This window comes from Ochotona princeps, chromosome 8, assembly GCF_030435755.1.
Source record: "Ochotona princeps isolate mOchPri1 chromosome 8, mOchPri1.hap1, whole genome shotgun sequence".
Taxonomy (NCBI): domain Eukaryota; kingdom Metazoa; phylum Chordata; class Mammalia; order Lagomorpha; family Ochotonidae; genus Ochotona; species Ochotona princeps.
The window spans coordinates 11,266,137-11,293,705 of NC_080839.1; the positions used below are offsets into that span (position 1 = coordinate 11,266,137).

The 27,569-nt window shown below is 39.9% G+C and overlaps 1 protein-coding gene and 1 pseudogene across 3 annotated transcripts in view; both read left to right on the plus strand.

The window, feature by feature from the left end:
* The window catches only part of TMEM131 (transmembrane protein 131), a 152,637-nt gene that overhangs the window by 56,001 nt on the left and 69,067 nt on the right, over positions 1-27,569 (plus strand). For all 3 annotated transcript variants that reach the window (XM_058667569.1, XM_058667566.1, XM_058667567.1), the window contains exons 3-5: positions 1,176-1,216; positions 10,216-10,284; positions 22,833-22,956. In XM_058667569.1, the coding sequence (XP_058523552.1) occupies positions 1,176-1,216; positions 10,216-10,284; positions 22,833-22,956 (234 nt within the window). The remainder of the gene's footprint in view (positions 1-1,175; positions 1,217-10,215; positions 10,285-22,832; positions 22,957-27,569) is intronic.
* On the plus strand, positions 16,452-21,391 carry LOC105942308 (large ribosomal subunit protein uL6-like; annotated as a pseudogene).

The following is a 27,569-nucleotide window of genomic DNA, read 5'->3' on the forward strand; positions in this document are numbered from 1 at the left end:
TTTTCTATTGCTTTATCTGTACACACTGTTGTATCACTTAAATAGTTTAAAAAAAACTACAGACCCATTTATACATTATTGCATATGAACCTTTAAAAAAAGGCTTTTTTCTATTTCTGCCATACATACATGTTTTTCCGACTATGTCTTCTCAAAAATGCCATTTCAAAATAAGATGCATTGATGGGGAGGGAGTGCCACACTACTACTGCTTTTAGAATTTTAGTGTAGCAGCTAATCTTTGGGATAAGTTCACCAGTGCATGCTCTAGAGTGCTGGCGTTTTCTCTTGCATCACTGGGAACTTCAGTGACTTCATCACCTGAACTCCAGCAATTCTTGACAGTTTCCTACTTCTTCTTTTGCTCTCCTCTAATCTAGCTGGAACATGTTTTTTAAAACTTAGATCATGTCCATGTCTTTTAAATCCCTGGTGCTGCAATTAGAGTATACCATGTGAAACCTTGTATAAGCCAGTCTCTGGGCTCCTCCTAGGCTACAAGGCCCCCCTTTCCTCTCCTACTCTTCTCTGCCTTTCAGCAGCCAGGATGACCTGCTCTCTGTTTCTTGAACCCAGTATGCTCATTCCCACACCAGGGCCATGCTGCTCCCCGGTCCCTCCACAGCTCTTTTTCTCACCATTCAGGTTTTAATGTAAATGTTCTCTATTTAGTCAAGCCTCTCACCTATGCATGTCCGTTCCACAAGACTTCTGTAACATTTTCAAAGGCGTTTTTAGATGTCCACATGTGTACTTAGTCCATAAATGCCGCTCCCGCTCCCACTCTGCTCGGAGCTCTGTTGCCGTGGGGAGCTGGACACCAGCCTCTGGCATACTGTTGGTTGGAGACGAACAGGTAGAGGCACGTGCGGCTTCACAAAGTGATCGAAAGAGGATTGTTCTCACAGGTTACACTAGCTTAGCAAACTTGTCTAGCTCAACTGCACTAACTTGTGTTACCTCCACATGTGTTTAAAATGTGACTCAAATGATTACCATTTAAATTACTAAATATGTCCAGTCAGTTCATATGATTCTGAGATTAGGTTTAATTTAGAAGCTTAAGTGAATTTAAAATCTGAGTTTGAAAGTGCAGTAGAATGTTTTGGTTAGCTCATATGTCTGTAGTTGTAAAAATTAGTTTTAATATTTTCATTATTTTGTTCCTTTTACAGACTGAGACAACACTTGGACTCAGTTCATATCAACAAAAAAGGTAAGGTTTGTAAATTTGGTAAGATACTAACATTCTTTCAGTTCCTTCTGGGGGATTCCTGTGGTTCTCCCTTTCTCTTTCCCCCTTACTATTTTTGGCAAACAGGGAACAACAAATTATAAATCGTACTGTAAAATGTACTTCCACATATTGTGTATGGCATCATGGCTTAAATCTGAATTTGCATGTGGTGCAGTATGTGGCATCCCTCCCCTGCCTTGTTCCCAGGGCTTGTCCTTGGAGCTCAGGTCTCCTTGCTGTGTAAGAGCAGCATCCTTGGTGACTTCCCTTGGGGCTCCCTGCCTCTTATTCCCTGATTACTGCTACCCACCCTCAGTTACTAGGGCTGCCTGCAGAGTCCTAGAGAGACTCAGAGCCATGAAACACAGTCTGTGCCTCAAAAACCGTTTAGACACAGCTTCCCTATGATGGTGGGGGTGGGGCTTTGTTATACTTCCAGCGAGATGGGAATATATACATGTGTGAAGATAATCTCCCTGCTCACCACTGCATGTTTCTTGTTCTTTTGGTACCTTTTCACATCCAAGGCAAAGCAGGGTAAAAGGAAGAGGCTGGCCTGACTGCCTTCTCATGTCCCGTGAGAGGCTATGTCTCATTCCTGTAGCCAAGTGAGAGCTGTCTTTGTGTTACATAACTAGTCCTTCCTGCAGCCGTTTCATGTTCTCTAGGCTTTGACCCTTTTACCCTTCCCCACCCCACCCCACTCTACCCCACCCCCAGAGAACCATAGATTTAAAGGAGTTTAGCTTAGAAGGTATGACAGCCTAGAAGAGTAGTATAGTTGCAATTCTTGTCACCAGGAACAACTGCCCAAGGCCTTGGACCAGTTCTAGTGAATGTTCTTGTGTAACAGTAGTATGCTGGCACTGATATTACTGGAGTTCTCAGGGAGCCCATTTCAGATTTAGAACCCCAATTATTTTACAGTGTGTTAAAAGTGTTTTATTCAACCGTTATTTGTATTGTCTTTAAAAGTTTTCGTGGAACATGTTTGTTTTGGGAGAAAAAAAAAGCCAAGTACAAATTTCAAGATTGTTTGCACTAAACTGAACTTTTAACTCAATTTTCCATACTTTTGTGTAGTGTCCCAATTTTTTTTTTTTTTTTTTTTTTTTTTTTTAGAGTGATTGAGATGGAGAGGGACTGTGAAATCTTCTGTCTTCTCTCTGCTGGTTCACTCTTCAAGTGGCTGCAACAAATGGATGGTCCAGGCTCGAGTTAGGAGCCTGGACCTCCATTTGTTTCCCACCTGAGAGGCAGAGTCCCGAGTACCTGATTCATCCTTCTGGTTACGAAAGCAGGGAGCCAGATAGAAAGTAGAGCAGCAAGGACCGGAACTGGGATGCCAGCCAGTGCTAAAAGCCTTAGTTTAGCTCACTGAGCCACAGTGCTGACCCCAACTATTTCTTAATCCATAGACTTTTTTTTAAAGATTTTATTTTATTTTTATTGGAAAGGCGGGTATACAGAAAGGAGAGACAGAAAGTAAGATCTTCCATCTGATGATTCACTCCCCAAGTGGCCGCAATGGCTGGAGCTGAGCCAATCCAAAGCCAGGAGCCTCTTCTGGGTCTCCCACGCAGGTGCAGGGTCCCAAAGGTTGGGGCCGTCCTCGACTGCCTTCCCAGGCCACAAGCAGGGAGCTGATGGGAAGCGGGGCCGCCGGGATTAGAACCTGTGCCCATATGGGATCCTGGTGCGTGCAAGGCTAGGACCTTAACCACTATGCCACTGCGCCGGGCCTCTTAATCCATAGACTTTTAAAGTTTGTCAGTTGTCCCGTTAAACAATAAATCTTTGGTCCAGTGCTCAAGCCCTTGCACTTAGTTTTCATGTTTCTTCAGGATCTACTTTAATATAGAACAGCTAATAAATGTGAATGTTAGAAGCTACCTATTTTGTAGATTACCCCAGTTTGGATTTTCTCATATTTCCTCATGATTCAATTTAGATTATACTTTTTTAATGCAGATATTACTGAAGTTTGTTTCCTTCTCCGTTGAGCCTCTGAGGAAGTACGTGCTATGTATTCCATCTTTCTTTAGTAATTTATAAGTATCTTTTTAAGACTGTTTAAGTACCCTATCTCACTAAATGTAATATCTCTTAATGGTTCTTGCCTAAAACGGTTACTGCTGTTATAATTGTTCTTTAATCCTGTCATTCTGTTTTTATTAACTGAAATTCTACTGGAAGTTTGGAGGTAAAGATCAAAGTTTGTTTTTATCCAGTTATTTTACCATCATTTTTCACTGTCATCAAAAAAATCCCATGTCCTTGGATATGGTGTGTCTTTTCACATGTCCTCATTGAGCCCTTCTGTACTTTATGGCATATGAAGATGTTCTAGGCTTGCAATTTTCTTCCCCTCAGCCGTGGAGCAGTTCATTTCAATGAAGACTCCTGTTCTATTTTAGTAGAAGATGCTATTAGAACCTAGATCTGTGTACCTATGCGCTCACTTCTGTGGGGGTGTCATTGCTAATAGGATGCCACTCTCTTCAGTCTTCTTAAGTGAAAAAGTTAGGAAAAATTTGTTTACATATATATGTGCATATGCACTATCTATACAAGTATGTGGAAAGCCCTGAGTTGTTACTGGTAACTCCAGTTTTAATACAAAACTGGTATTCTGTCTGACCTTCCCTTTTCTGTTTCTGTCTGTTCTCTAACAATGAGAAATCAAATTCTAGTTATCTGCAGTATATATATGCTTTGCATAGTCCCTAAGATATGGATAAATTATTTTTAGGATTGTTAACCCATACTACCATGAAAACAAGACCTACTAATTACAATATAATATTTGTCTAAAATTCTTTCTTTTCTATCAAAATAATGTAATATAGAATAATATATATATGTGTGTGTTCTGTGTTTCAGATTGACATGGGCTTTAATGTTTTTCATCTTTCCCTTTGTACTTCCCCTTCCCTTATGTCTTCTCTCTGTTCTATTCTCATTGTAGTTAAACATTGAAATAATATATGGTTCATTTGTTTTTGACTGTATTCCATTTGAGATTTTTATCTCCATTTTGTGCATATACTCTACGGTATGATTAAGCCGTTGTCTTTTGTTTAAACATTTTACTTTCTAAAATTCTGCTTTTGCAAGAAGTGCTTCAAGAATAGCCTCTTACATATATTTGTGTATTTTGAAAATGATCTTCAAGGTAAATGTCCTCAATAGATACCACTAAGTCAAAAGATAAGTGCAGGTATAATTTGTGTTATTGAAAGTATATGCATAGAGATGATCAACAGCTGTGTTAGTGTTGGTCATCAGAGAAATGCAAGTTAAAATGACAGTGAAATATCACTTTACATCTGCTAAAAATGGCTTAAACAGATGAGATAACTGGTATATGTGAGGCTAAGGAGAAAAGGAGAGCCTGGTACTTTGTTGGTGGGAATGTAAATTTAAAACGCTGTGTGGAGGTTCCTCAGAAAATTAGAAACAGTTACCGTTTTATCCTGCAGTCCTACTGCCAAGAATATATCCCCAAAAGAAATGAAATCACTAGATCCAAGCGATACATGTACTTCCACTGCAGCATTTTTTATTATAGCCAGAATGTGGAATCAACCAGGTATCCCCTCTGTGGACAAAGGTGGAGAGAATCTGGGATGTGTGTACAATGGAATGCTCTGCAGCTTTAAACAGAGGTCCTATAATTTGTGTAGATGAATGTTATGGATCCTGTGTGGACTTGAAGTGAGTCTCACACAAGGAGATTAATAATACCCAGTTTCTCACTTAGCTGCAAAAACTTGAACCCATCAGAACAAAGGGCAGAATTGGAGTTAGCAGTGATGGGATGAGCGTATCTGGGTTGAGGAGATGTTAGTCACAGACCACAAAATTTCATTTACTTAGGAAGAATGAGTTCAACAGATCTATTTTACAGAAATGATAACTAATTAATAACAATATATTGTGGACTTGACAGTTGCCTATATTTTAAATGTTCTCAGCATTAAAAATGATTATTTGTGATGTAATGAATAAATTAGCCAGATTCAGCTGTATTATGGGGTGTGTGTGTGAGTGTGTGTATATATATATTTATTTAAAGTATATTTTTCACCATGTGTATGTATAATTTTTATTTATCAAACAAATAAATAGGTAGGTAGATAGTGCTCTTTTAGTATAAATCCCTAGAAGTAGAAGTAGTGACTCAAAAGGAAATGTGTATTGTATTTTGTTAGTTGTTACGAATTATTCTTCAGAATTATTGTGCCAGTCCGCATACCTTCAGTCAATTAATAAAAATGTTCCCCACAGATTTTCCAACAGAATGAGCAATGCTTCTGAACTTTGGTCAGTCTGGTAGGTGAGACATTCTGTCACAGTGTAGTCTTAAATTATTTTTTTCCTACTTATGAATGGGGTCAGCTTTGTTGTTTATGTCCTGGTAAGTACTGTCAGATACTTAACACTTAATACAGAAACATAGTAATTGTACACAGAAAAAAGGCAAGAAAAGAGGGTGATATCCTTGGATTTCATGAGAAGTTATTGCAAGCATTACAGGAAAGCTGGAAACTGTATCTCTCATGAACATATGTCCAGAAATCCTTAGCAAAATAGAAAATTTAATCTGAAAGCATATGAAGGATAATAATCATAACCAAGAGAGGATTTTTAAAATAAAAAGGACTAGCATTTGAAAATCAATCAGCAAAAAAAATAAAAATCAATCAGCAAGATTTTTTTTTTCAAAGATTGAGTTTTTATTTGAAAGGCAGAGTTACAGAGAGAAGTGGAGAAAGAGAAAGACATCTTTTGTTCACTGGTTTACCCTTCAAATGACCACAGCCAGAACTGGGCTAGTCTGAATCTGGGAGCTCAGAGGCTCCTCTGGGTCTCCCATAAGGATGCAGGGGCCCAAACACTTGGGCCATTCTTACTGCTCTGCCAGGTGCATTAGCAAGGAGATAGATCAGAAGCTGGGGCTCAACTGGTGTCCACATGGGATACGGTGCCATAAATGAAGGCCTAATGTGCTATGCAGCAGTGCTGGATCCAGTATACTTTTTCTTTGGTAAAAATCCTTACATAAAATTGTGAGTAGATGTAAAAAAGATACATGATAAAATTCAATATTCATAATTTAAAATGTATAGATAACAAAGTATGAATAAAAAGAGTTTTGCCAACTTGATAAAGGGCATAATGTAGAAATGTGATGAATAACATAACACTTGTCGACAGAAGATTGAATGCTGCCTAAGACTAGGAAAATGGCACGAATGCCCATTCTATGTCTTCAGTGTTGCGCTTGGTGTCTTACATGAGGCAAGAAACAAACATCAGAGACCCCAGGTTGGATAGGAAGAAGGAGGGTGGTTATGGCTATAAACCATGTGATGTATATACATATATTTGGCTACAACAGCTAGAGCTGAGCCAGTGCAAAACCAAGGATATCCCCCGGTCTCTTACATGGGTGCAGGTCCCAAGGACTTGGGCCGTCATAGCCTGTTGAGCTGTTGTACCAGCCCCCCCAAACCATTCTTTTTTTTTTTTTTTAAGATTTATTTTATTTTCATTACAAAGTCAGATATACTGAGAGGAGGAGAGATAGAGAGGAAGTGGAGCTGCCGGGATTAGAACCAGCAGCAATATGGGATCAAGGCGAGGACCTTAGCCACTAGGCCACGCTGCCGAGCCCCCCAAACCATTCTTTAAAGAAAACTGACCAAAATACCTGTCGCTTAGATACTAATTGGACCATAGGAATAAAACCTTTTCGGTTTACTAGCTTGCACAAACTTCCAGAGCGCCAAGAAAGACTTGCATGATTTGGCACTTACCTGCCTAACTTTCACCTTCATTTCACCACACAGCATAGACTGATTCTCACAAGATTTCACCAAATAAATAATGACTCCTTTAGTGAAAATTTTACACCTGTTTTGTGACTCCGGAACATACAGAATCACCACAGAAAGCAGGGAAGCCTGCATTATAGTTGAATTCAAACCTGTTGCTTTGAAATTGGCAAAATGGGTACTGTTTTTCATATTGTTTCTTCCTCAATTTATTTTTCAGTACCATGTATTTGCAAACATTTGCTTTCTGTTATAATATCACTAACTCATGTCATACCCTTTCTAAATGTGGCAGCAGCCATTTCCATAATCTCTGCATACCTGACTGCTTCATAACAGCATTTCTAGTTTTGTTGAGACAAGTTCCTACCTCTGTCAGCTTCTACTGATTTTTTCAAATATTAAACTTTTATTAGATAAAAATTTACTGTTTTGAAAGTACACATTTTTTATGAGGGAATCATCTTTTCTGAATTAATATCTTTAATATCAGAGTAACAGTTACAGGCGCTGCTTCCTGTGAAGCATTTTATAGGAATGCTTAGCACAAGGCATAAAAAAACAAAACAAATTCAAAGTAGCTGAAAGGAAGAAGTTGTGCAACCTGCAGCTGGTGTTCCACAGTGAGCATCCCAGATGGTGTTGCATTTGGCAGTGTCTGTGGCAGTAGTGGACCATCTTAAAAGAATTATACTTACCAGGGTGACTGGTAAGGTCAGTAGCTACTTACTTGATATCCCCATCTAGAAAGTATGTTCATTTTAAATGTCTAATATAGAACTGTTGCACATTGTCCTATCTATCTTTCCCTGCATGCATCCCATTCCCCCCGTGTCACAACTGAGTATCCATTTAAAATCTTAGACTAAGGCCTGGCTCCTGTCTTTTCTCAGTGTTCCAAATCATTCCTTCTGCATTACCTGTTCTCTGTAGCTTCCAGGTATAGTCAGAAAGCAGCCACTCCTCACCATTCTCCCTCGCAGTCTCCCTGGATCCTAGCGCCTGTCACCTCTACTGCGTAAACCACTGCACGAGCTCTCTGCTTCTGCTCTGCTCTTGCAAACTGTTCTTCACAGAAGTTCGGATTGACATTCTTAAATGCATCTGATCCTGTTACTTCCTTGCTTATAATTCTGTAGAGGTTTTTGTTAACGTGTTAACTCCTACAAGGAGATTTGGCCCTGTTAGCTTTTAACTCACACCCAACTCTTCTCTCCCTCTGCCCTCTCAGCCTCTTTATCACTCAGCTTGCCAAGTCCATTCCTACATGATTGTCCCAGTTTTGTCTCAACTGCGGCATCCCTCCTGAGAGAGGCCGTCTCTGTTCTAATCACGTCACATACCATCACCTATTAGATCCTACTTTTGTCCTCCCCGCTGGGACGGTCCTGCCGTGAGGACAGGCACTTTGCCTTGTTATGTGTAGCTCCAGCCACCAGACAGTGGTTGGCACATAGCCTGTGTCCAGGACATTTGGTTTGAATGAATGTGCACTTCTTTACCCTGCATGGTCACTTTAGACATTTCCATTAGAACTTGTGGAGTAAAATTTCTATTCTGATAAAAGAAAAATGCTGTATGTTAGTCTTTTTTGTATTCCTATCTTCAGGATTGATGCAATCCATGTTCATGTGTGTGAATTAATAATAATTAATTGTTACGTGGTTAGTTCATGGGAATTAAAAGGTAAATTCAATTTGGTGCAAATAGTTTGAAGTCCATGAAATAAGGATTCTTCAGAAAGTTCATGGAAGATGCGTATTATGAGGAAACTATAGAATGTTAAGGTTTTCTGCACCACAGTGAACTCACTTTTAATCACACTTTCCCATGAACTATGTGATCCTTGCACATTTTTGTTCTTGGTTTGAATAAGATTTTCTTTAGTTTGTGTCCTATTATAACTGGTGAGCTGAACAGCATCATGTTTTAGAAGAACCATATTCATATCTACACAAGGCAGAAAGCAGGAAGGCAGAGATTCTGTATTAGCTGTAGGTGGCAGCTGCTTTGCCAAATTAATGTCTTCTCTAGTTTCGTGCTTTAGTTAAATACAACTTTAAATTTGGTGTTTTCTTCTTTGTGTGTGTCACTTCTGTTTAGTTACGGGTAAAGGTGTTGCAGCACCAGATACTCTGGATTGATAAGAGCTACAAGCTTGTTTGGGTTTTATTCTTTCAGCTTAATTATTCTACTACTCACACTTATTCCTCTTTACAGAATTGATCGGAAGCGAGATTTTCTGTATTTTGTGGATGTCTTTACATATTTGCTTTGTCTTTTGAATGAAGTTACTGTATTATTTGGAAGTGTGTTCCTCTAAGTTGCAGTGGTGATGGAAATAGAGTACAAAATGGGCTGTGCTATAACATCATTTCTTAAAATAGACCAAAATGAGCTATTTTAAAACTTTAGTGGCTGATTGAATTCTTGACCTTCTCATTATATAAACAGCTACCTTTTAAGTATGTGAACCCACTCTTTCCAAAAGGTCATTTATACTTCACATCAGTATTAGGTAATGATGATGTCTGAGATTTGCTATTCAGAAATTTGTTGTATGGAAAGGTTCTGGTATCAAGTGGGATAGTTAACAAGTGATAGTCAAATATTTTGACCAAGGCATCATAGATCATTGTGTCCCAAATTTTTAGGTTAAACAGATACTTCATTGCTTGGAAGTTTACGTGCCAACAATTTATTTATTTTGATACTTTGCCATTCTAATTACAATGTGATTGTAATGGTCTTTATATGTTGTCTGCTAGGTATGTGTTGTTGTATTGAAAATTGACGATTATCAAATTGTAATTTGATAATCATATATCAAAAAACCTAAGGGAACATATTGAGGTATATTGTTACCAATTTTATTAACCAAATAAACATAAAGATTGAGTGTTTCCTATTTTCATGTACCTTTAAATAGGAGAAGTACTGTCTTTTTATATTTTCATTTTTAAAGACCCAGCATTCTTTGGTTTCCTTTACTAGAAAAATGTAAGCCACATTTCCAGTGCAACTTTGAACCCTATTTTTCTTGAAGGTACTTTCTCCTAGTAATTGTCAGGTGATGCACTTTGAGAAAATATTCATTTTGAAGAATTGCATCTTACACTATTTTCTTTTTACTTTCAGTATATCTCTGTACCGTGGGAATTGTAGGCCCATACGATTTGAGCCACCAATGCTGGATTTCCATGAACAGTAAGTTAAAAGTTTTCAATTGTAGTTTCCTATTGATTGGTTATGAGTCTATTAATTATTTGAGTGTTTTGCACATACATATCCTGCCCTTTTGCTTGTGTTTGTGTGTTTTATAAAGATGTATTTATTTACTTGAAAGGAAGAGATAGAGATAAAAGATCTTTCATCTGCTAGTTTACTTTCTAAGTGGCCACAATGGCCAGCCAAAATCTATCCAGGTCTCTCATGTAGTGGCAGGGCCCAAGTACTCGGGACATCTTCTGCTTCTTTCCCAGACTCATTAGCAGGGAACAATTCCAAAAGCAGAATAGCCAGAAATTGAACCAGAGCTCACATAAAGGTTGCCACCATCACAGGCAGCAGCTTCATTTGTGCCACCGTGCCAGCCCCAGTGGATTTCTGCTCTGGTCTAGTCCACTTTTTTTTTCTTTTTTTTATTATTATTATTTTTTAATAATCTTACTTAGTTGATTAGGGAACAAAGTGTCAAGGGCTACAGGTAAAGTGGGTAATACCATTGTTTCCACTTCAATATCATTTTACCCTGTATCTGGGGTCAGGGAAAAAAACAAAGGGAGCTTTCACATATATAAAATACCTGAATTGAGACTGAACATTCCTGTTCCAAATTCTGTCCTGCAGTTTATTGAGTAATGCTCTGTTCCTTACGTGAAAGCAATTGGAATAAGGACGAGACTTCAGGATTGATTATTTTAGTCTTGTCTGCATCATGGATCTCTGTAGAAATTGATGAAAATGATGAATTTTTCCCTTTCTTCTTCCCGTTCAGGCACACGTGTGTGTGCGTACACACACAGGAGAGAGAGAGCTATACATTTAGTGCTTTATTTGTAGGTTCAGGGTTTTTGGTTGTTTTTTTGTTTTGTTTTGTTTTGCTTTTAAAGATTTATTTTTATTTTAAAGTGAGATATACAGAGAGGAGGAGAGACAGAGAGGAAGATCTTCCATCTGATGATTCACTCCCCAAGTGGCCGCAATGGCTGGAGCTGCGTCAGTCTGAAGCCAGGAGCCAGGAATCTCTTCCAGGTCTCCCACGTGGGTACAGGATCCCAAGACTTTGGGCCGTCCTCGACTGCTTTCCCAGGTCACAGGCAGGGAGCTGGATGGGAAGTGGAGCTGCCGGGATTAGAACCAGTGCCCATGTGGGATCCTGGGCGTGTTCAAGGCGAGGACCTTAGCTGCTAGGCCATGCCACCGGGCCCAGGTTCAGGGGTTTTATAGACCATTTCTTCACTCAGAATCTGTTTGGCATCCTCAAGAGCTAGTGAGGAATTCCTATTCTAAGCCACTGATTTTAAACATTCACTATAAAAGCTACTGGAATTTGGCCTGTATTACGATATTAAACTCAGATTGTTTACCAGGAGAGTATAAAGTAAAAAATTTACCATTAATCTAACAACTTAGAAATGTTAAATGATAGATTGTCATTTTAGGATGCATTCATATTTTACGGAGTTACAAAACACAGCCACTTTTTACCTGAACATACTATTTTTATAGCCTGCTTTTTAAGTGTAGTATACTGTGCATACTTTTTAGGAGTTAGTAGAATTTTCTGCTACATTATTTTACAGTTTTAAAGAACAAAAAATTATTGTGTTCAATTCATTTATTTTCAGGTGTTTAAACCTTTGCCCTTGTGATCAGTGCTAAAATCAATGATTTAAACACAACCGTGATTATTTCTTCAGGAGAAAGTCTCAGTGAAGGTTTTCACAACATTTTAGTTTTTTTTTTTTTTTTTTAAGATTTATTTGTTTTGATTGGAAAGGCAGATTTACACAGAGAAGGAGTGACAGAGAGATCATTTGTCCACTGGTTAACTCCCTAAGTGGCTGCAACAGCTAGAGCTGAGCCTAACCGAAGGCAGGAGCTTCTACCGGGTTTCCCATGTGGGCACAGGGTCCCAAGGCATTGGGCCTCTGCTGCTTTCCCAGGCTACTAGCAGCAGCTGGATGGGAAGTGGAGCAGCTGGGACACGAACCGGTGACCATACGGGATGTTGGCACTTGCAAGGCAAGAGTTTTAGCCACTAAGCCATTGCAGCAGGCCCAGAATACTTAAGTCCTTGGCTAATCTGTTGATTTTTTGTTTGTTTGTTTGTATATGTGTGTGATAACAAATCACAAGTGATAACAAATAAAATCAATTCTATGAGCAGAGAGGAAATAAATAGGATGTCATCTCTGGGCTGATGCTAATCATAAAAAGCCTGAAGTCTCATGAGCAAATGTAAGACTTGCTGATTATGTGCAGTTGGTCAGGGCCACACCAAGCAGTGTATGATCAGGATCAGGTGATACAGTGAACAAAGTGATTGAAGCACAAGAAAAGAATACAGTGCTTCCATAAACTATTTCCCAAAGTAGCAAACCTGTAGTGCTGTTCTAAGTATGAGTAGTGAAAATGAAGAGAAAGACAAACATTTGCTATTGTCTAAAGGTCTGTGTCTCCCAAAAATTCATTTGTTGAAAGCATTTTCTCCAATGTGATGGGTTAGGAGATAGGGTCTTTGGAAGATAATTAGGGCATCAGGGTGGAACTCCATGAATGGGATTTGTGCTCTTAAGAAAAAACTGTCTAGACCCTTCCATCATGTGAGGACACAGTAAGAAGGCGCTGTGTATGAACCCAAACATATTGGCACCCTGATCCAACTTCCCACCATCCAGAGCTATTGAGAAATAAATCTCTGTTGCTAACTAAGCAACCCAGTGTGTGGTGTTTTGTTTTAACCCAAATTAGCAAGGATATTGTTTGATCTTCATTTAAAATTCTTCTGCAGTGTTCAGTCTTTGAACACTAAATAGACTGTTGTAAAAGTGAATCTGTAGCAGTAGGTGAGGCACACCATGAACACGTGTATATTGGAATTCAGTCAGATTGAACATTTGTGTACACGTATGTTTACTTCTGTGGGTTTATCATGAGGAGTTGGTTTAGATAATTGTGGGAGCTGGTTAAACAGGGTCAAACTCTACAGGGAACACAGAAAGGAATGATAATGGGTAGGCTGCAAGCCGCTCATTGTCCCCGGGAAAGTGTTCCAGGAATATGCTTAGGAAGGGAAAGCAGTTGTGGGTACAGCTGCCATTGGAGTCTGTCTGTTCAAACAAAGTTAAGCTCTTTTTGAAAGGGCTTCCAAGAGATTAGGAGAGGCCCCTTTGGAGTAACCTTTCTTTTGATAAATTTAAAGTCAGCTGGTTAGGAACATCATAGATGCAAAATTTCTGTTAGCAGCACCTAGATTAGTGTGTAACTGAATAGAATGGGAGAAGATGTGTGTACATTACAAAATAACTGCTGCCTACCTTCCATCTGCCAACCCTCAGGAAACAATATCACTTAGAACTTAACCCTGACCAGAAGCACACTAGAAAGGAACTCCAGGAGCTGTAGTTCAAGCTATTAGTAGTATTGATATCACAAAGCCACCATATAGATGTAAACAAAGAACTTCGTAAATTTAACATTTTTGACTCTAAAAAATGGGAGGGGATGTGATTAAATAAGTTGGCTTAGTGATTTTAAAGCTAAGGATTCCTTAAATTTTTGTATATTTGAGAGACCCAGAGAGATCTGTATCCACTGGTTCATTCCTTAAATGCCGCAGTGCTTGGGGCTTGGCCAGGGCCAGGGTTAGGCTGGGAGCATAATCCAGGAGCCCACTTGGCAAGAACCCAATAGTTGAGCCATCACCATCTGGTTCCTTGGGTCTTCATTAGTAGGATGCTGGACTTGGGAGCAGAAGCCAGGTGTCAGGCAGCATGGGCATCTTAAGTGTGGTAGGCTGAACACCTTCCTATAATGCTCCTTTATGAATTTTAAAGTAGCTTTAAGCAGAATTACACATTTTCAAGACAAAATTAAATTAGCCATGATTTCAGGAAGTAACTCCTGAAAGACATCAGGGATATTTTAAGGTAGATCACTTTTCAAGCCATTGCCTGCTTGCTTTTTTCATTCTCAGGAATATATAACTTATTAGTTGGTCAAAATTTTTTCCTACAATGACTTAAAAAATTCCCTGGTCTTTCTTAAATAGATGTTATTAAGTTGGGGAGAAATTAAATTCGAATGTCATAATATATAAAGGCCCTTCTTCCTGTCTATTACTTATTGAACATCTGCCACCCCACCCGTCCCTAACTTTTTTCGGTTCCCCAACCCTCAGGAAAAGTGATGCAGTCCCTAACCCAGAAGTTAGGGACCTCAACCAGTTATGCACCTCAACCAGTTGTAGTATTACTGTTATTCCTGTTTGTGATGAGGTCAAGGGTGGGTGTGACTAACCCTTTCTATCAAATAATGAGCATAGATCTTCTGAGCGACTTCCAGGGGAGAATTTTTTTTTCCATTCAAAATACGTAGGAAAGAAATGCTGCTCTTTTGTGCCAGGTGTCATCTGCATGAGTTCCCTGTGGGTCTGTGGCAGCCCTCTATCGTCAGTGATGGTGCTCATCTGAAGGTAGAGTCAGGCTGGTTTGTCTAACACAGTTCAAGAATGTACCCAGATCCTTGATAATATTGTTGTACTGATGAGTTAACCAGCTATCTCTCCTAAGGTCTTTTTGTTGAGTGACACTTCCCAGTCCTAGCTCTCTTGGTCTTGTGGAACATGATGCTACACAAGCCTCTTCCCCTGCAGGTCCTTGCCCTCTACCCGGTGAATACGCTCATGTTTTCCTCCTGTGTCTGAAGCTGTTGTTCATGAGGCACAGGCAGAAGAAACATTAATTATGGCCACTTCTCTCCTTAGCCCATTTTAACCAACTCTGTACGTTCTTACTGGGTCACCCTGTCCATGCCCTTGGTGAGTGTCTGTAATTTCCTAGTCCTTGCCACCTCTTGATCGCTCAGCTTGTATTTCCAATACCACCTTAAACTGAGCATATTCCCCTGGAGAGTGTGTATTCCAGGTTCTGTGAATTGCCCCATACTATCACAAGTCCAGATGCCTGGGAGCTGCTGCTTTTCCCTTAACGCATGCTCATTCCTTTGCCCTTCAGAGTTCCTTCCTAGAAGGATTGTATCAGTTTTTCATGTTCACTCTTCTTTCAGACCTTTATCAGTTCTACTGTAAACTGCTACCACTTGTCTGTGTTTTTAAACATGGAATGCTTATATACCAAGCAATATCTTAAGAGCTGCATAAATGCTGGCCCTAAAGTACAGATCCACTGGATCACTCCCCAAATGACTGCAGCTGCCAGAGCTGAGCCAATCCGAAGCTGGGAGCCAGGAGCTTTTTCTGGGTTTCCCACTCAGGTGCAGGAGCCTAAAGCCTTGAGCCATTCTTTACTGCTTTCCCAGGCTTTTAGCAGGGAGCTGGATGGGAAGTGGAGCAGCCAGGACCCAAGAGCTGTGGGTGGAGGATTAGCATGCTATGACAGCATGTCATTTCCTCATTCCTAATTCTTAAGTAGATATTTCTGTACCTAAAGACATAATAATACATAGCTGCAGTACCATTATGCATATTGTAAGAAAATAAACAGAAATTGCAAGCTGCCTTAAATTCCTCTAGTCATTGCTATAGTTGAATTGATAGTTGAAAGTGATAGAAATCTAACCAAAACTACCTAAGGCAAAAGTGGAAATGCATCAGAAGCAATACTTAGGACCACAGATCTCTAAAAAAGATCAGAAGTTCAGTGAACATGTGGAGACAACAGGGTCCCTATAATCTGATGCCATCGGAACTACTCTCATTCTGTTATCCTTCCCTCCCTTGCTCTGTTGACATATTCTGTCACTCCCAATTGCTTCGTCCTGAAGTGGTGGGAAGAAATTGCTGACTGTTGTTGCATTCTGTTCCCTCCATTGGAAACACTAGCTGCTTTTTTATTACTTTTTTATTACTAGCAATCACCGTGGCTTGTCAAGTGTCTTCCCCACCGGGGTAAACAGAAGGTGTCTGGCATGGATGTTTTTTCAGCTGTCATCTTTATGTTTACCTTGGTTTCATCTGGAGGATAGAGAAACCATGGTGGGCAGCTACTCCAGTTGAAATCCACAATAGTCTCCTTGGCCTGTTGTGACTCATAACCAGTACTGTGGAGTGTAGCCCTCCTGCACACAGCGGGCCTTCCCTAGTCTGCATTGCAGAGGTAGAAACTACCTCCTGCTCTGCTTCCACTTTCATGGCGGTGGAACAGGTCTGCATCCAGAATTCCATGATTGACAAGACTCAACGATGTCAGATGTGCACACACAGCCAGAGCCTGCGGTGGGGTTACATGCTGATTAATCCATTGTAAGATGAAAATAGGGCCAAATGCCTATAATGCACTGAACCTCATAGTTTAAGCTAGCATGCATTAAACATGCTCAGAACACAACTGTTGCAAAATCGTGTAGCACAAAGCCTGATTCATAATGAAGTGTTGATATCAATGTAATATGCTAAGTAGGAGTACCTGTAGCCAAAGAACTCTGGCCACACAACGGACTTTGGTATATGTTGCTTATCATTGGGATTGTAGGGCTGACTGGAAACAACCGCTGCCCAGCATCACTGGAGAGAATTGTACCCCATATTGCTAGCCTGGGAGAAAATCCAAATTCAGCATTGGAAATATGGTTCCTATTGAATGCATATCACTTTAACATTGGCATGACTCATACTGTTGAAAGCCAAGGACCATCTGTGCCCATGTAATGAAGCTATCTAGAGAGACCTTGGCAGGCCTCCAAATAGGTCTGAAAAATGGTTCCAGAGAGCAGAGAAAGGATACTAGCTTGGCTTTTAGTGTGATTAAAGGTTGAAACGGGAGTGTTCGCAGAAAGCAGGCGCGGGGGCTTCTGTTGACTTACTTGGGTGAAGGGCAATACTGAGCTTGAGAACTGTCAGCAGTCAAATATAGAAACTGGAATCAGGGTGTTTTCCACTCATGGCCTCTACGGGTTTCAGCCCTTTCAGTAAGGATGCAAAGTAAATCCTTTTAGTAGGATTCCCTCACTTGCTTTCTTGACCTCCTCACAATTCTGATCACTCCTGCTGCCCTCTGGAACCTATTTCACAGTCAAGCAGTTATCTCTCTTCAGGAGAGCTTTGCTTTCATCCTTTAGATGTAGGCTTATGCTTTAATTCTACTTCTATTCTCTTGTCTGCCTCGTCCCCCAGTCCCTTTTCTTCTTTTCTGTTTTTCCCCTTCTCTGTTAACAGTCCACTGGGATAATCTGGGCTGTGCTATGTCCTCACCCTTCCACCATCCCCGAGGATTTATTTCCTTGCATTTAATTGTTATTAATTGCCTTGCTGTTTCCATAACAACTCCTGTTTACAAACATACATTGGGCACAGTAAAAGGTGCTTGGAGTGTAAACTTGGTCTACTGAATTCTTTCGTTTATGTAATTAGTAAGTATAGAAAGTCTTAGTTTCATATTTAAAGTTCCAAATGATTACTGTATGGTTTAAACAAGTCAACATTGAGTACTGTCACTGAGAGTAAATGTCTTTATTATCAAAATGATTTTGGCATCTCTCCCTAGTGATCCTTTGATATTTTGAGAAAATAAGTAGGCGCTCCATTTTTAAAAGGAAGGCCTCTTAGCTTTTTCAGTTTCTATTTTCAGTTTCTAATCATCTTTGAGCAATTTTTCCACCAACACTTCAGATCTGCCTGTGGTCTAGAATGTGTTTGAGAGGATGGTAGGATTTTGTGATAATTGAGTAGTATAAAGTACTGCGTATTGATTTGGCTCAACTTCCTTCCAAAAGCTGTGTTTAACAGAGTGCTGTGTCACTGTCATTCATAAGGTTTGTCTAAGGGCAGTTGCTAAGCCATTTCTTCAGCTGTTTCCTGGCATTGCAGTGTCATCTTTCTGTGATATAGGAAACTTGCCATTGACCACAACATTGTACCTTACTTTCTAAGCTAGTCTCTAATTCATAGCTGCTTCTTCCTAATTCTTTTGGCCCTCAGACTATTCTAAAATATGGACAGTCAGTAGTTTTGCTGCTGCAGCAAAGAGAACAGCTGTTCCCTTGCTTCAACTTGCTTTATCTATAAATACTTCACACTGTCCCCTTCGGCCCTCCTGTCTTTGGAGCCGCCGATAATGGAAACAAGCAGGACTGGCACTAGGTGGTGTCTGAACATCTTTGTTTTATTTTAAAATTTTACCTTTCCAGCCAGTCACATGGGCCACTTAGGATAGGCACGATTTCTGACCCCCTGGTGGGTCTATACATATCTCTCAATTAGTCAGAATTTAATCTAGATATGGATGGAATGGATTTAGAACTTGAAATTACGGTCCCATATCAGGTAACCTTTAAGGTAGACAGTTGATCTGGGTGGACTAGACCTAATCCATGAATTTTAAATCTGGCAATAGCCATCAAGGCAGAAATTCTGAAGACTTGAAGCAGGAGAAGTATTTGATACAACGAAGTTTCTTTGTGCTCACTTTTGAAATGTAGGGACTATGTAGCTGGAGACTGAGACCAGTATGAATTTTGCCGGCAACCTGAATGAACTTCAGAAAGGAATTTGGAATCCAGGTGATAACATAGTCTGCTGACACTTTGGTTTCTGTGTGCTGAGCAGATAAATCTGTTATCCTTACAGAATTGTAAAATAATAGATGAATGTTGCTTAAACCTGTAAGTTTGAGGTTATCTGTTACATAGCACAGAAAAATTAATGTCCTGTGTGTTAGGAAAGCAGTCATGTGCTTTCGTGTCCTCTGTTCCTGAGAGGGCTGCGAGCAGGCCCAAGGGGTGCTCTCTCTGCTTCCTGAGGTCTGGACTGCCCAGAACTAGAGACTGTCCGCTCTGTGCTGCCACACCATCCCTCTGTCTGTGTTACTCTAGTGTCCTTCAGCAACACTATAAGGCTCAGGGCCTTTGCTCTTTGATCCCTAGAAGAAAGGGCAAGGCTATGGAACTAACATCTGGGATAGTAGGCTAAGACTCTGCCTTCAGGGTTGGCATCCGTCATGGGCACCGGTTTGTGTCCCAGCTGCTCCACTTTCAGTCTGACTCCTTGCTCATGGCCTGGGAAAGTAGTGGAGGATGGCTAAGGTCCTTTGGCCACTGCGCACTCCTGGGAAACCTGGAAGAAGCTTCTAGCTTCAGATTGGCTCAGCTGCAGCAATTATAGCCAATTGGGGAATGAAGAAAAACCTTTTCCTCTGACTGTCCTTATCTCTGTAACTTTGCCTCTTAAAAATAAAACTACATCTTTTTTTAAAAGCATCCAATAAAAATGTATGTAACTATATGGGAGGGTGGAAGAGCTAAAAAAAAAAAAAAAAAAAGGAAAAAGGTGTATTAACAAATGTCCCTGTGTGGGGGGTTAAGTCTTTTAAAAAGACGAAAGGGAGAGGGAGAAGCTTTGCAGATCAAGTTGTGTGATCCAGACTGTTACTCCACAGGAGACATCTGACCATCTTCACTCTTTTCTTTTGGAAAGAAACATCAAATTACCTGTCTGTCTTATGGCCCGCCTTCTTTATCTGAGCTAAGATGACTGCTTTAAGCTCACAGTAGGCAAACCATCAAGAATCAGTTCATACAGAAGTGACTGATTATCAGTTGGTCTACAGTCTGTTTGAACTGTAAGAGCCTATTTTTTAGAAGAGTAGTTTATTTTAATTGGAAAGACAGAGTTACAGAGAGACACAGAGATCTTCCACCTGCTTATTCACTGCCTAAATGGCTACAGTTGCCAGAGTTGGGCTGGTTTGAAGCCAGGAGGCAGGAGCTTCTTAAAGAGCACATAATACTGGTGTAAAGAGGACATTTTGATTTCTGTGTAGTGTTCTACCCATATGTCTGTGAGGCTCAAGGAAGAAGACCTTATCTTGTGTATTATGTTTATACAACATCTTGCTGCATCATTGTCACCATAGTTTGAGACCCTGGTTGGACCTATACCACAGTCTGCACTTGTGTCATGGTTCAGTGTTGCCACCTGGATTTGCTAAGCCTGTTGACCCACTTGGAGTGTCCTCATGTTGCCGTCTCAGGTCCTAAGGCTTGTTTACGTATACACATACCCACACACACCACCATCACCACCACTACACCCCATGCACCCCCAAGTCTTTTCTGGGTCTGCCCCGTGGGTGCAGGGTCCCAAGGCTTTGGGCCATCCTTGACTGCCTGCCCAGGCCACAAGCAGGGAGCTGGATGAGAAGCAGGGCTGTCAGGGTTAGAACCAATACCCGTATGGGTTCCTGACACATTCAAGGTGAGGACTTTAGCCGCTAGGCTGCCGTGCTGGGCCCAGGACCAAACTTCTTGAGAGACAAAACACAGTGGAATTTGAAGTTTATACACAAACTTTGAACTTGAGTTACACAACATGTACAGTTTCAGAAAACACAGACCAAAATGGTTGCGTGAACAGACAATCTTGTGAAAAACCTGTGTTATTGAGACGTTCTCTGTTTGCCACATCTACTGAGAGTGTGAAGACCATTTTCAAAAACTACACTGTGGACATTCCAGCAAATGTTGGCATCAATCTGAAGGGGCACATGGTTATTGTGAAGGGTCCCAGAGGATCCCTGCAGAGGGAATTCAGTCATATCAGTGTAGAGCTTAGCCTCCTTGGAAGGACAGAAAAGAGGCTTCATGTTAACATATGATTGGGAAATAGAAAGGAACTGGCAACTGTTTGCACTGTCTATGTTCATGGACAGAATATGATTAAGGGGATTTAACGCACTCTGTTACAGGATGTCTGTGTATACTCTCGTCCCCAATTCAGGGCAATGGGTCTTTTGTTGGAATTCAAACTTTATTGGGTGAAAAGAACATCCAAAGAGTTTGGATGAGGCCAGATGTTGCTTGTGCAGTATCTCAAGCCAGAAAGGTGAACTGGTCCTTGAAGGAAATAATATTGAATTTATTTCAAAATCATCTGTTTTGATTCAGCATCCAACAATAGCTAAAGCAAGGAAATCACAAAATGTTGGGATGGTATCTGTGACTCTGAAAAATGTACAGTTCAACAGACTGATGAATAAGATCTAAAAGTTGTCCTGCGGTAGAAACAGGACCTGGATTATGTCTTGTGGTATTTTAATAATGAGATACAAAGATCTATTAATTTAAGACTTCCAAAAAATTAAAGTGTTATATCTGAATTAGAAAATGAGGATTTGGATTGATGTAGAAGATTGGGAGAAAACAGGGTTAACAGCTGGCGAAAGTTTGGAAGTCTTCACCTGGAACCAACTTGACTCAGGTGGAAGCTTTGGATCGACAAAAAACCAGAGTTATTTGTTTAAGTTGAATGAAATCAAACTAAGGAGGACTTGAATAACCACTGGAGGTGGGCAGGGGAGGGAAAGGAGAGGAGAGGAGAGGAGGGGAGGAGAGGAGACGATATCTTGCATCCAATGGTTCACTGTCCCCTCACCAGCATTGATTGTCTTCTGATTTCTGTATGCTAGCCATTCCAAGTAGAGTGAGGTAAAACCTCATTCTGGTTTTTATTTGCATTTTTCTGATGGCTATTGATCCTCAGCATTTTTTTTAAAAAATCTTTATATTTTTATTTGGAAAGTCAGATTATACAGAGAGGAGGAGGGACAGAGAGGAAGATCTTCCGTCCGATGGTTCACTCCCCAAGCAGCCGCAACAGCCAGAGCTGAGCCAAGCTGAAGCCAGGAGCTTCTTCCAGGTCTCCCATGTGGATGCAGGGTCCCAAAACTTTGGGCCGTCCTTGACTGCTTTCCCAGGCTACAGGAAGGGAGCTGGATGGGAAGCAGGTCGGCCGGGATTAGAACCAACGATCATACGGGATCCTGGTGAATTCAAGGGGAGGACTTTAACCACTATGCTATCGTGCCAGGCCCGATCCTCAGCATTTATATATATATATATATATATTGGCCGTTTGTTTTTCATCCTTTTGAAATTGCTTGTTCCTGTTCTTTACCCATTTCTTAACTGGGTTATTTGTTTTGTTTCTTGAGCTCTTTAGATTCTGGCTGTTAATCCTGTATCATTTACACAGTTAACAGATAGTTTCCTCCATTCTATAAATTGCCTCTTGACTTTGTTGTGAGTTTCCTTTGCAATGCAGGAGCTTTTTAGTATGATATAATTCCGTATAATCACATTTGTCTGCTTTTACTCTTACTGCCTGTGCTTCTGGGATCTTTTCCAGGAAGTTCTTTCAGACTTTCCCTAATGTTTTCCTCTGGTAATGTGATAGTATCAGGGCTTAGATTTAGAGCTTCTCTGTTTCTGTTCCTACATTGAAGGATGTACATTAGTGGAATTGAGAAGAGCAGTGTGACAGGGTGGGCTACAGAAAGAAAGAGCAGCTGACAGTTGTGTTCCTGCACTGGACTGTAAGCTTCATGGAACTGACACTCAGTACATGTTTGTTCAGTGACTAATTGTATTCTGTGTGTAATTTTGAATATAAATCAATCTAATAAATAGTTTAACATTTTGATAAGTTGCCTAATTTGTTATTTAATTTTTAAGCAGCTTCAAATTATCAGCTAAATTTAATCTTTGAAATTGTTGTGACTATTTTCCTTTTCTTATAGGCCAGTTGGAATGCCAAAAATGGAAAAAGTCTACTTGCATAATCCTAGTTCTGAAGAAACTATCACTTTAGTATCCATATCTGCTACAACATCGCATTTTCATGCATCATTTTTTCAAAATAGGGTAAGTTTATCTACTAAAAATTACTTCCATTGACTTTGCAACTGAAAGGTCTACATTTTAAAAATAAGTATTCTGCTGTGATTATAACATGATCTATTTTATATCTGCCCCTGGATTTCAGTTTATCCTATTTTCATAGAATGTTACATCTGCCTTTAAAATAAAATTGTTTTTCCTGAACATGAAGCAACAAATCAGCTGTAAGGAAGCACTCTGAAAAATCCAGCATTCATGTATTAATTTGATTGTCTTTTCCCTCTAACAGAGAATTCTTCAACAGTGTATCAGTTTTCTATTGCTGTATGATAAATGACCACAAACCTGACAGCTCAGGCCAATATTTTCTTAGCAGCACATAGTTCTGTAAGTCTTGGCTGGTGTGTTATTAACTGAGTATGTCATTGCTCCCCCCATCCCATCTCGCACACCCTGTTCTGTCAGTAAGATGTTCTCCGGGCTCTCTGTGTCTGGAGGCCCTGAGGGGAAATGCACTTCCAGATTTGTTCAAGTTGCTGGCAGACTTCGGTAATGCTGAAGTTGGCATTTTGGCGTTTCCCTCCTGGCTCTTTAAGGCAGCATTGCAGCCTTTTCCTTTGCAGCTTTTCTCCCTCTGGTTCCCTTTTCTGCCACCGGTGGAGAAAGCTCTACTTCTCAAAGAAGTGTTGTCACTGGATAGCCTCCCTTGTGATCAATTCAGGACTGTCTGACTGGTGACCTGAGCTAGACCTGCATGAGTCCCTTTCCACTGTGGCGTCAGTAATTGCGGCTGTGCCACCCCCTGACGTTCCTGGTCTTGGAGACTGCAGCCAGAGGTTTCGGGGGTCGTTGAGGGTTCTGCCAAGCACAAGTATCTTCTGAAATTCTGCTTATACTTTTAGTAGGTCCTATGTGAACTTGTTATTAAAAAGAACTGTTTTCTGACCAGTGTAATTGGATCTTGAATGAATTTGGAGCTTAAACAGGATGCATTAAATTTTAACGTAGATTTCTGAAATAATTAATAAAAAAACAAGTATTAGAAGAAACAAGTAACTAGAATTTAATTTCATCTTCCCAGGATTTTTACTGATTCTTTGAAAGAATATGACTAAATGAAAAGGACATTTTTAAAACATGGGAATACTTTTTTTTTTTTTAAAGATTTATTTATTTTATTACAAAGTCAGATATACATAGAGGAGGAGAGACAGAGAGGAAGATCTTCCGTCCGATGATTCACTCCCCAAGTGAGCCACAACGGGCCAGTGCGCGCCGATCTGATGCAGGGAACCAGGAACCTCTTCCGGGTCTCCCACGTGGGTGCAGGGTCCCAAAGCATTGGGCCGTCCTCGACTGCTTTCCCAGGCCACAAGCAGGGAGCTGGATGGGAAGTGGAGCTGCCGGGATTAGAACCAGCACTCATATGGGATCCCGGAGCATTCAAGGTGAGGACTTTAGCTGCTAGGCCACGCCACCGGGCCCGAAAAACATGGGATTACTTAATCACTGTATTGTTTTATACCCATTGTTTAGGTTTTTATATCCATTGTTCTAAAATCCTGTTTCATTATATGTTGCTCTTAGCCAGCAATTTCTAGAGATTAAAAAATACATTATTTTGGCTTTTCTAAAAAGAAAAAAATTGTTTATTTTTCTTTGAAGGGAAGATTTTACAGAGAGAGAAGGAGAAACAGATAAACCTTCCATCCACTGGGTCACTTCCCAAATGACCGTTATGACTGGAGCTCAGCCAGTCAGAAACTAGGAGTCTGGAACCTCTTCTGGGTTTTCCGTGTGGGTGCAGGGTTCAAAGGACTTGGGCAGTCCTTTGCTGCCTTCCCATGCACATTAGCAGCAAGTTGGATTAGAAGTGGAAGATCTTGGACTTGAACCAGCACCCTAGTCAGAGGCTTAAACAATTAAACAATTACATTGGTCCCTATTTTGTCTTTTTGAAAAAGCGTTTTATAAAGAGGATTGATAAGTCTCTTATTGGTAACAAAATATTTAGTTTGCAGTATATTCATGGAAAATATCCCTTTTCTAAAATGTCATAAAATTTTCCTGAAATTTTCTTGGTTGTTCCTTAAAATATGATTTCACAACTGTTTGAATGTGCTAGTAGTCTTGAATAATATAATTCTGGGGGAAAATCCACGTGTACAAATTGAGAGCTGAGGCCCAGGAGGGTCTGCCATGGTCATGGTTAGTGACAAGGGCCAGGAGGTGTATGAGCCTACTCAGTGATCTATCATGTTACGGTACAGAGAGTAGCCATCTGTACAGAACTTCATTTGCGTATAAACTGAACCCAGCTTTCTGTCACTATGCATACATGTTGGGTGAGAAAAACCAAATAGTGAAGTAAAATTGGAACCAGTTCAAAAATAGCTCACACCTGCACTACACATTTCATTTTTAACTTGTTACCTTTACTAATTCAAAATTTTGTTATTTCTGGACACTCCACCTTTCACTTGAGTTAAAGGTCAGGATTTTCACTTTTTTTCCAGTAGACCAAGGGTAACAAACAGAAATTTTTGTCGGGCTAAGTAAACAGTGTAAATGAGGGAAACAGGCCATTTGGGCTGTGGAATGCCCTGGATACATGCAGACAATCGCAAGCCATCAGTTTCCATTCAGGAAGCCAGTGATTGCCATATGGGAGTATGTGCAATTCTCAAGAAGACTTCTAAGAAATTTTAATGTATATTCCAATTGTGATATATTTACACTGAATTTAATTTTAGAAAAACAGACAATGTGGACCAAACAGCATACACTGAAGGCCACTGATTGACATAGCTGAAACTAGACTGTGTCCCAGCACCAATTTCTTTAAAAAACAAAACAAAAAACAAAGATTTATTGTATTTTCATTTGAAAGGCAGATTTACAAAGAGCAGAGAAAGATCTTCCATCTGCTGGTTTGCTCCCCAAATCGACCACTGGGGAAATGGCAGGTTTTCCATGTTAAGAGTGAGAAGGCAGAACCTTTCTGCCTGTTTATTCTATTTGTCTTTGTCATATTCTGGTAAGATCTTATTTCTTTGACACTAAAACATTGTAACTGAAAAATTTTTTATTATTCATTGCTGTTCTAGATTAATAGGAAATGCAGAAAAGAAGAGTTACTTAAAAGGCTAGGTGTTGCATAAGCGTATTTTAACAATTCTCATTAAGTTTTTAGAATTAAGATCACCTGAAAATAAAAGTAGAAATATAAAGAGGAGACTTGGGAAATGTGATTGTGTGACAGCTTTTTTTTCTTTTTTCTGTATACAACTTCTTATAATTATCTAATTATAATTACAAGTAATATATTAAGGCTATAACTTATAACTTAGGGCTGTTTGTCTGCCATGACTATATAATGTACTGACCATAAAGTATACAGTGTATACTTTTTCAGAATACCAATTCTGACTTCAGTTTTTTGAAAGAATTATTTATCTGAGAGATAGAGGAAGAGAAAGAAATCTACCCACTGATTGACTTTTTTCAGATAACCCCAGTGACTGGGTCTGAAGTCAGGAGCCTTTGGAATCCCAACTGAGTCTCCCTTGTGATTATAGGGGTCCAAGTAATCCATTTTGCCCTGCTTTCCTGGACACAATAGCAGGGGGTTGGCATAGGCATAGAAGCAGAGCAGACAAGACTCTCACTCTGGAATGGGATGGTGGTGTCAAAAGCAGCAGCGTAACCCATATTGGCAGTACTAGCAGATGGAAGATCTCGCTGTTTTTCTCACTCAAATTCTGGCTTTCAAATAAATAAATCTTTTTTTCTTTCATTTTTTTATTATTATTTCATGATAGGTCCTGTGATTTTTTTCTACTCCCTCCCCAAATCCCTTTCCCCACTGAGTTCCCCATATCATTACAACAGTAATGATAAACAGACATAATCCATCATTGCGGGCATGGACAATGGCAATGTCCAGCATCCCATTGTGATGACACATCCAACAGTTTCACTGGGAATCCAGCCCCGATCTGGAAGTAGAGATGCACACTGCACCGTATCCTCACATCTGGACATGACAGTCTCCACTGCACAATCAACTATACATCCCTTCAAACGAAAAGCCACAAAACAAAGTAACAAGAAGAAAAACTAATTTACATCTCCATGAAGTTAAACAACATTCCACTAGATAAAATAGTCTCCTTTACACAGTTCCTGTACATCCTCTTAAATAAAAAGCCACAATACAAAATCAACAACAGGAAGAAAAAAAATTTACAATGCCATGATTTAAATAATATGCTACTGAATGGCTGATGTGTCACTGAAGAAATGAACAAGAAAATCAACAACCTTCTTGAAGAGGATGTTATTTATTAGTGAAGAATTTAATAAGAAAAAAAAATGTTCTGAAGCGATGGAACTAAAAACAAAAACACAATCTATGAGATGTCATTTCCGCTGATCTTTGTTAGTGAGATGTATCTCCCATAGGCAACAAATAGATGAGTTTGGATGTTTTTTTTTTTTTTTAATCCAGTCTAATATATGATGTTTGATTGATGAGTTTAAGCCATTTACATTCAGGGTTAATATAAATAGATGGTAATTTAGTCCTGTCATTTTAGCAGTGGGTTGGTCATTCATTTAATCTTCTGTTATTTTAC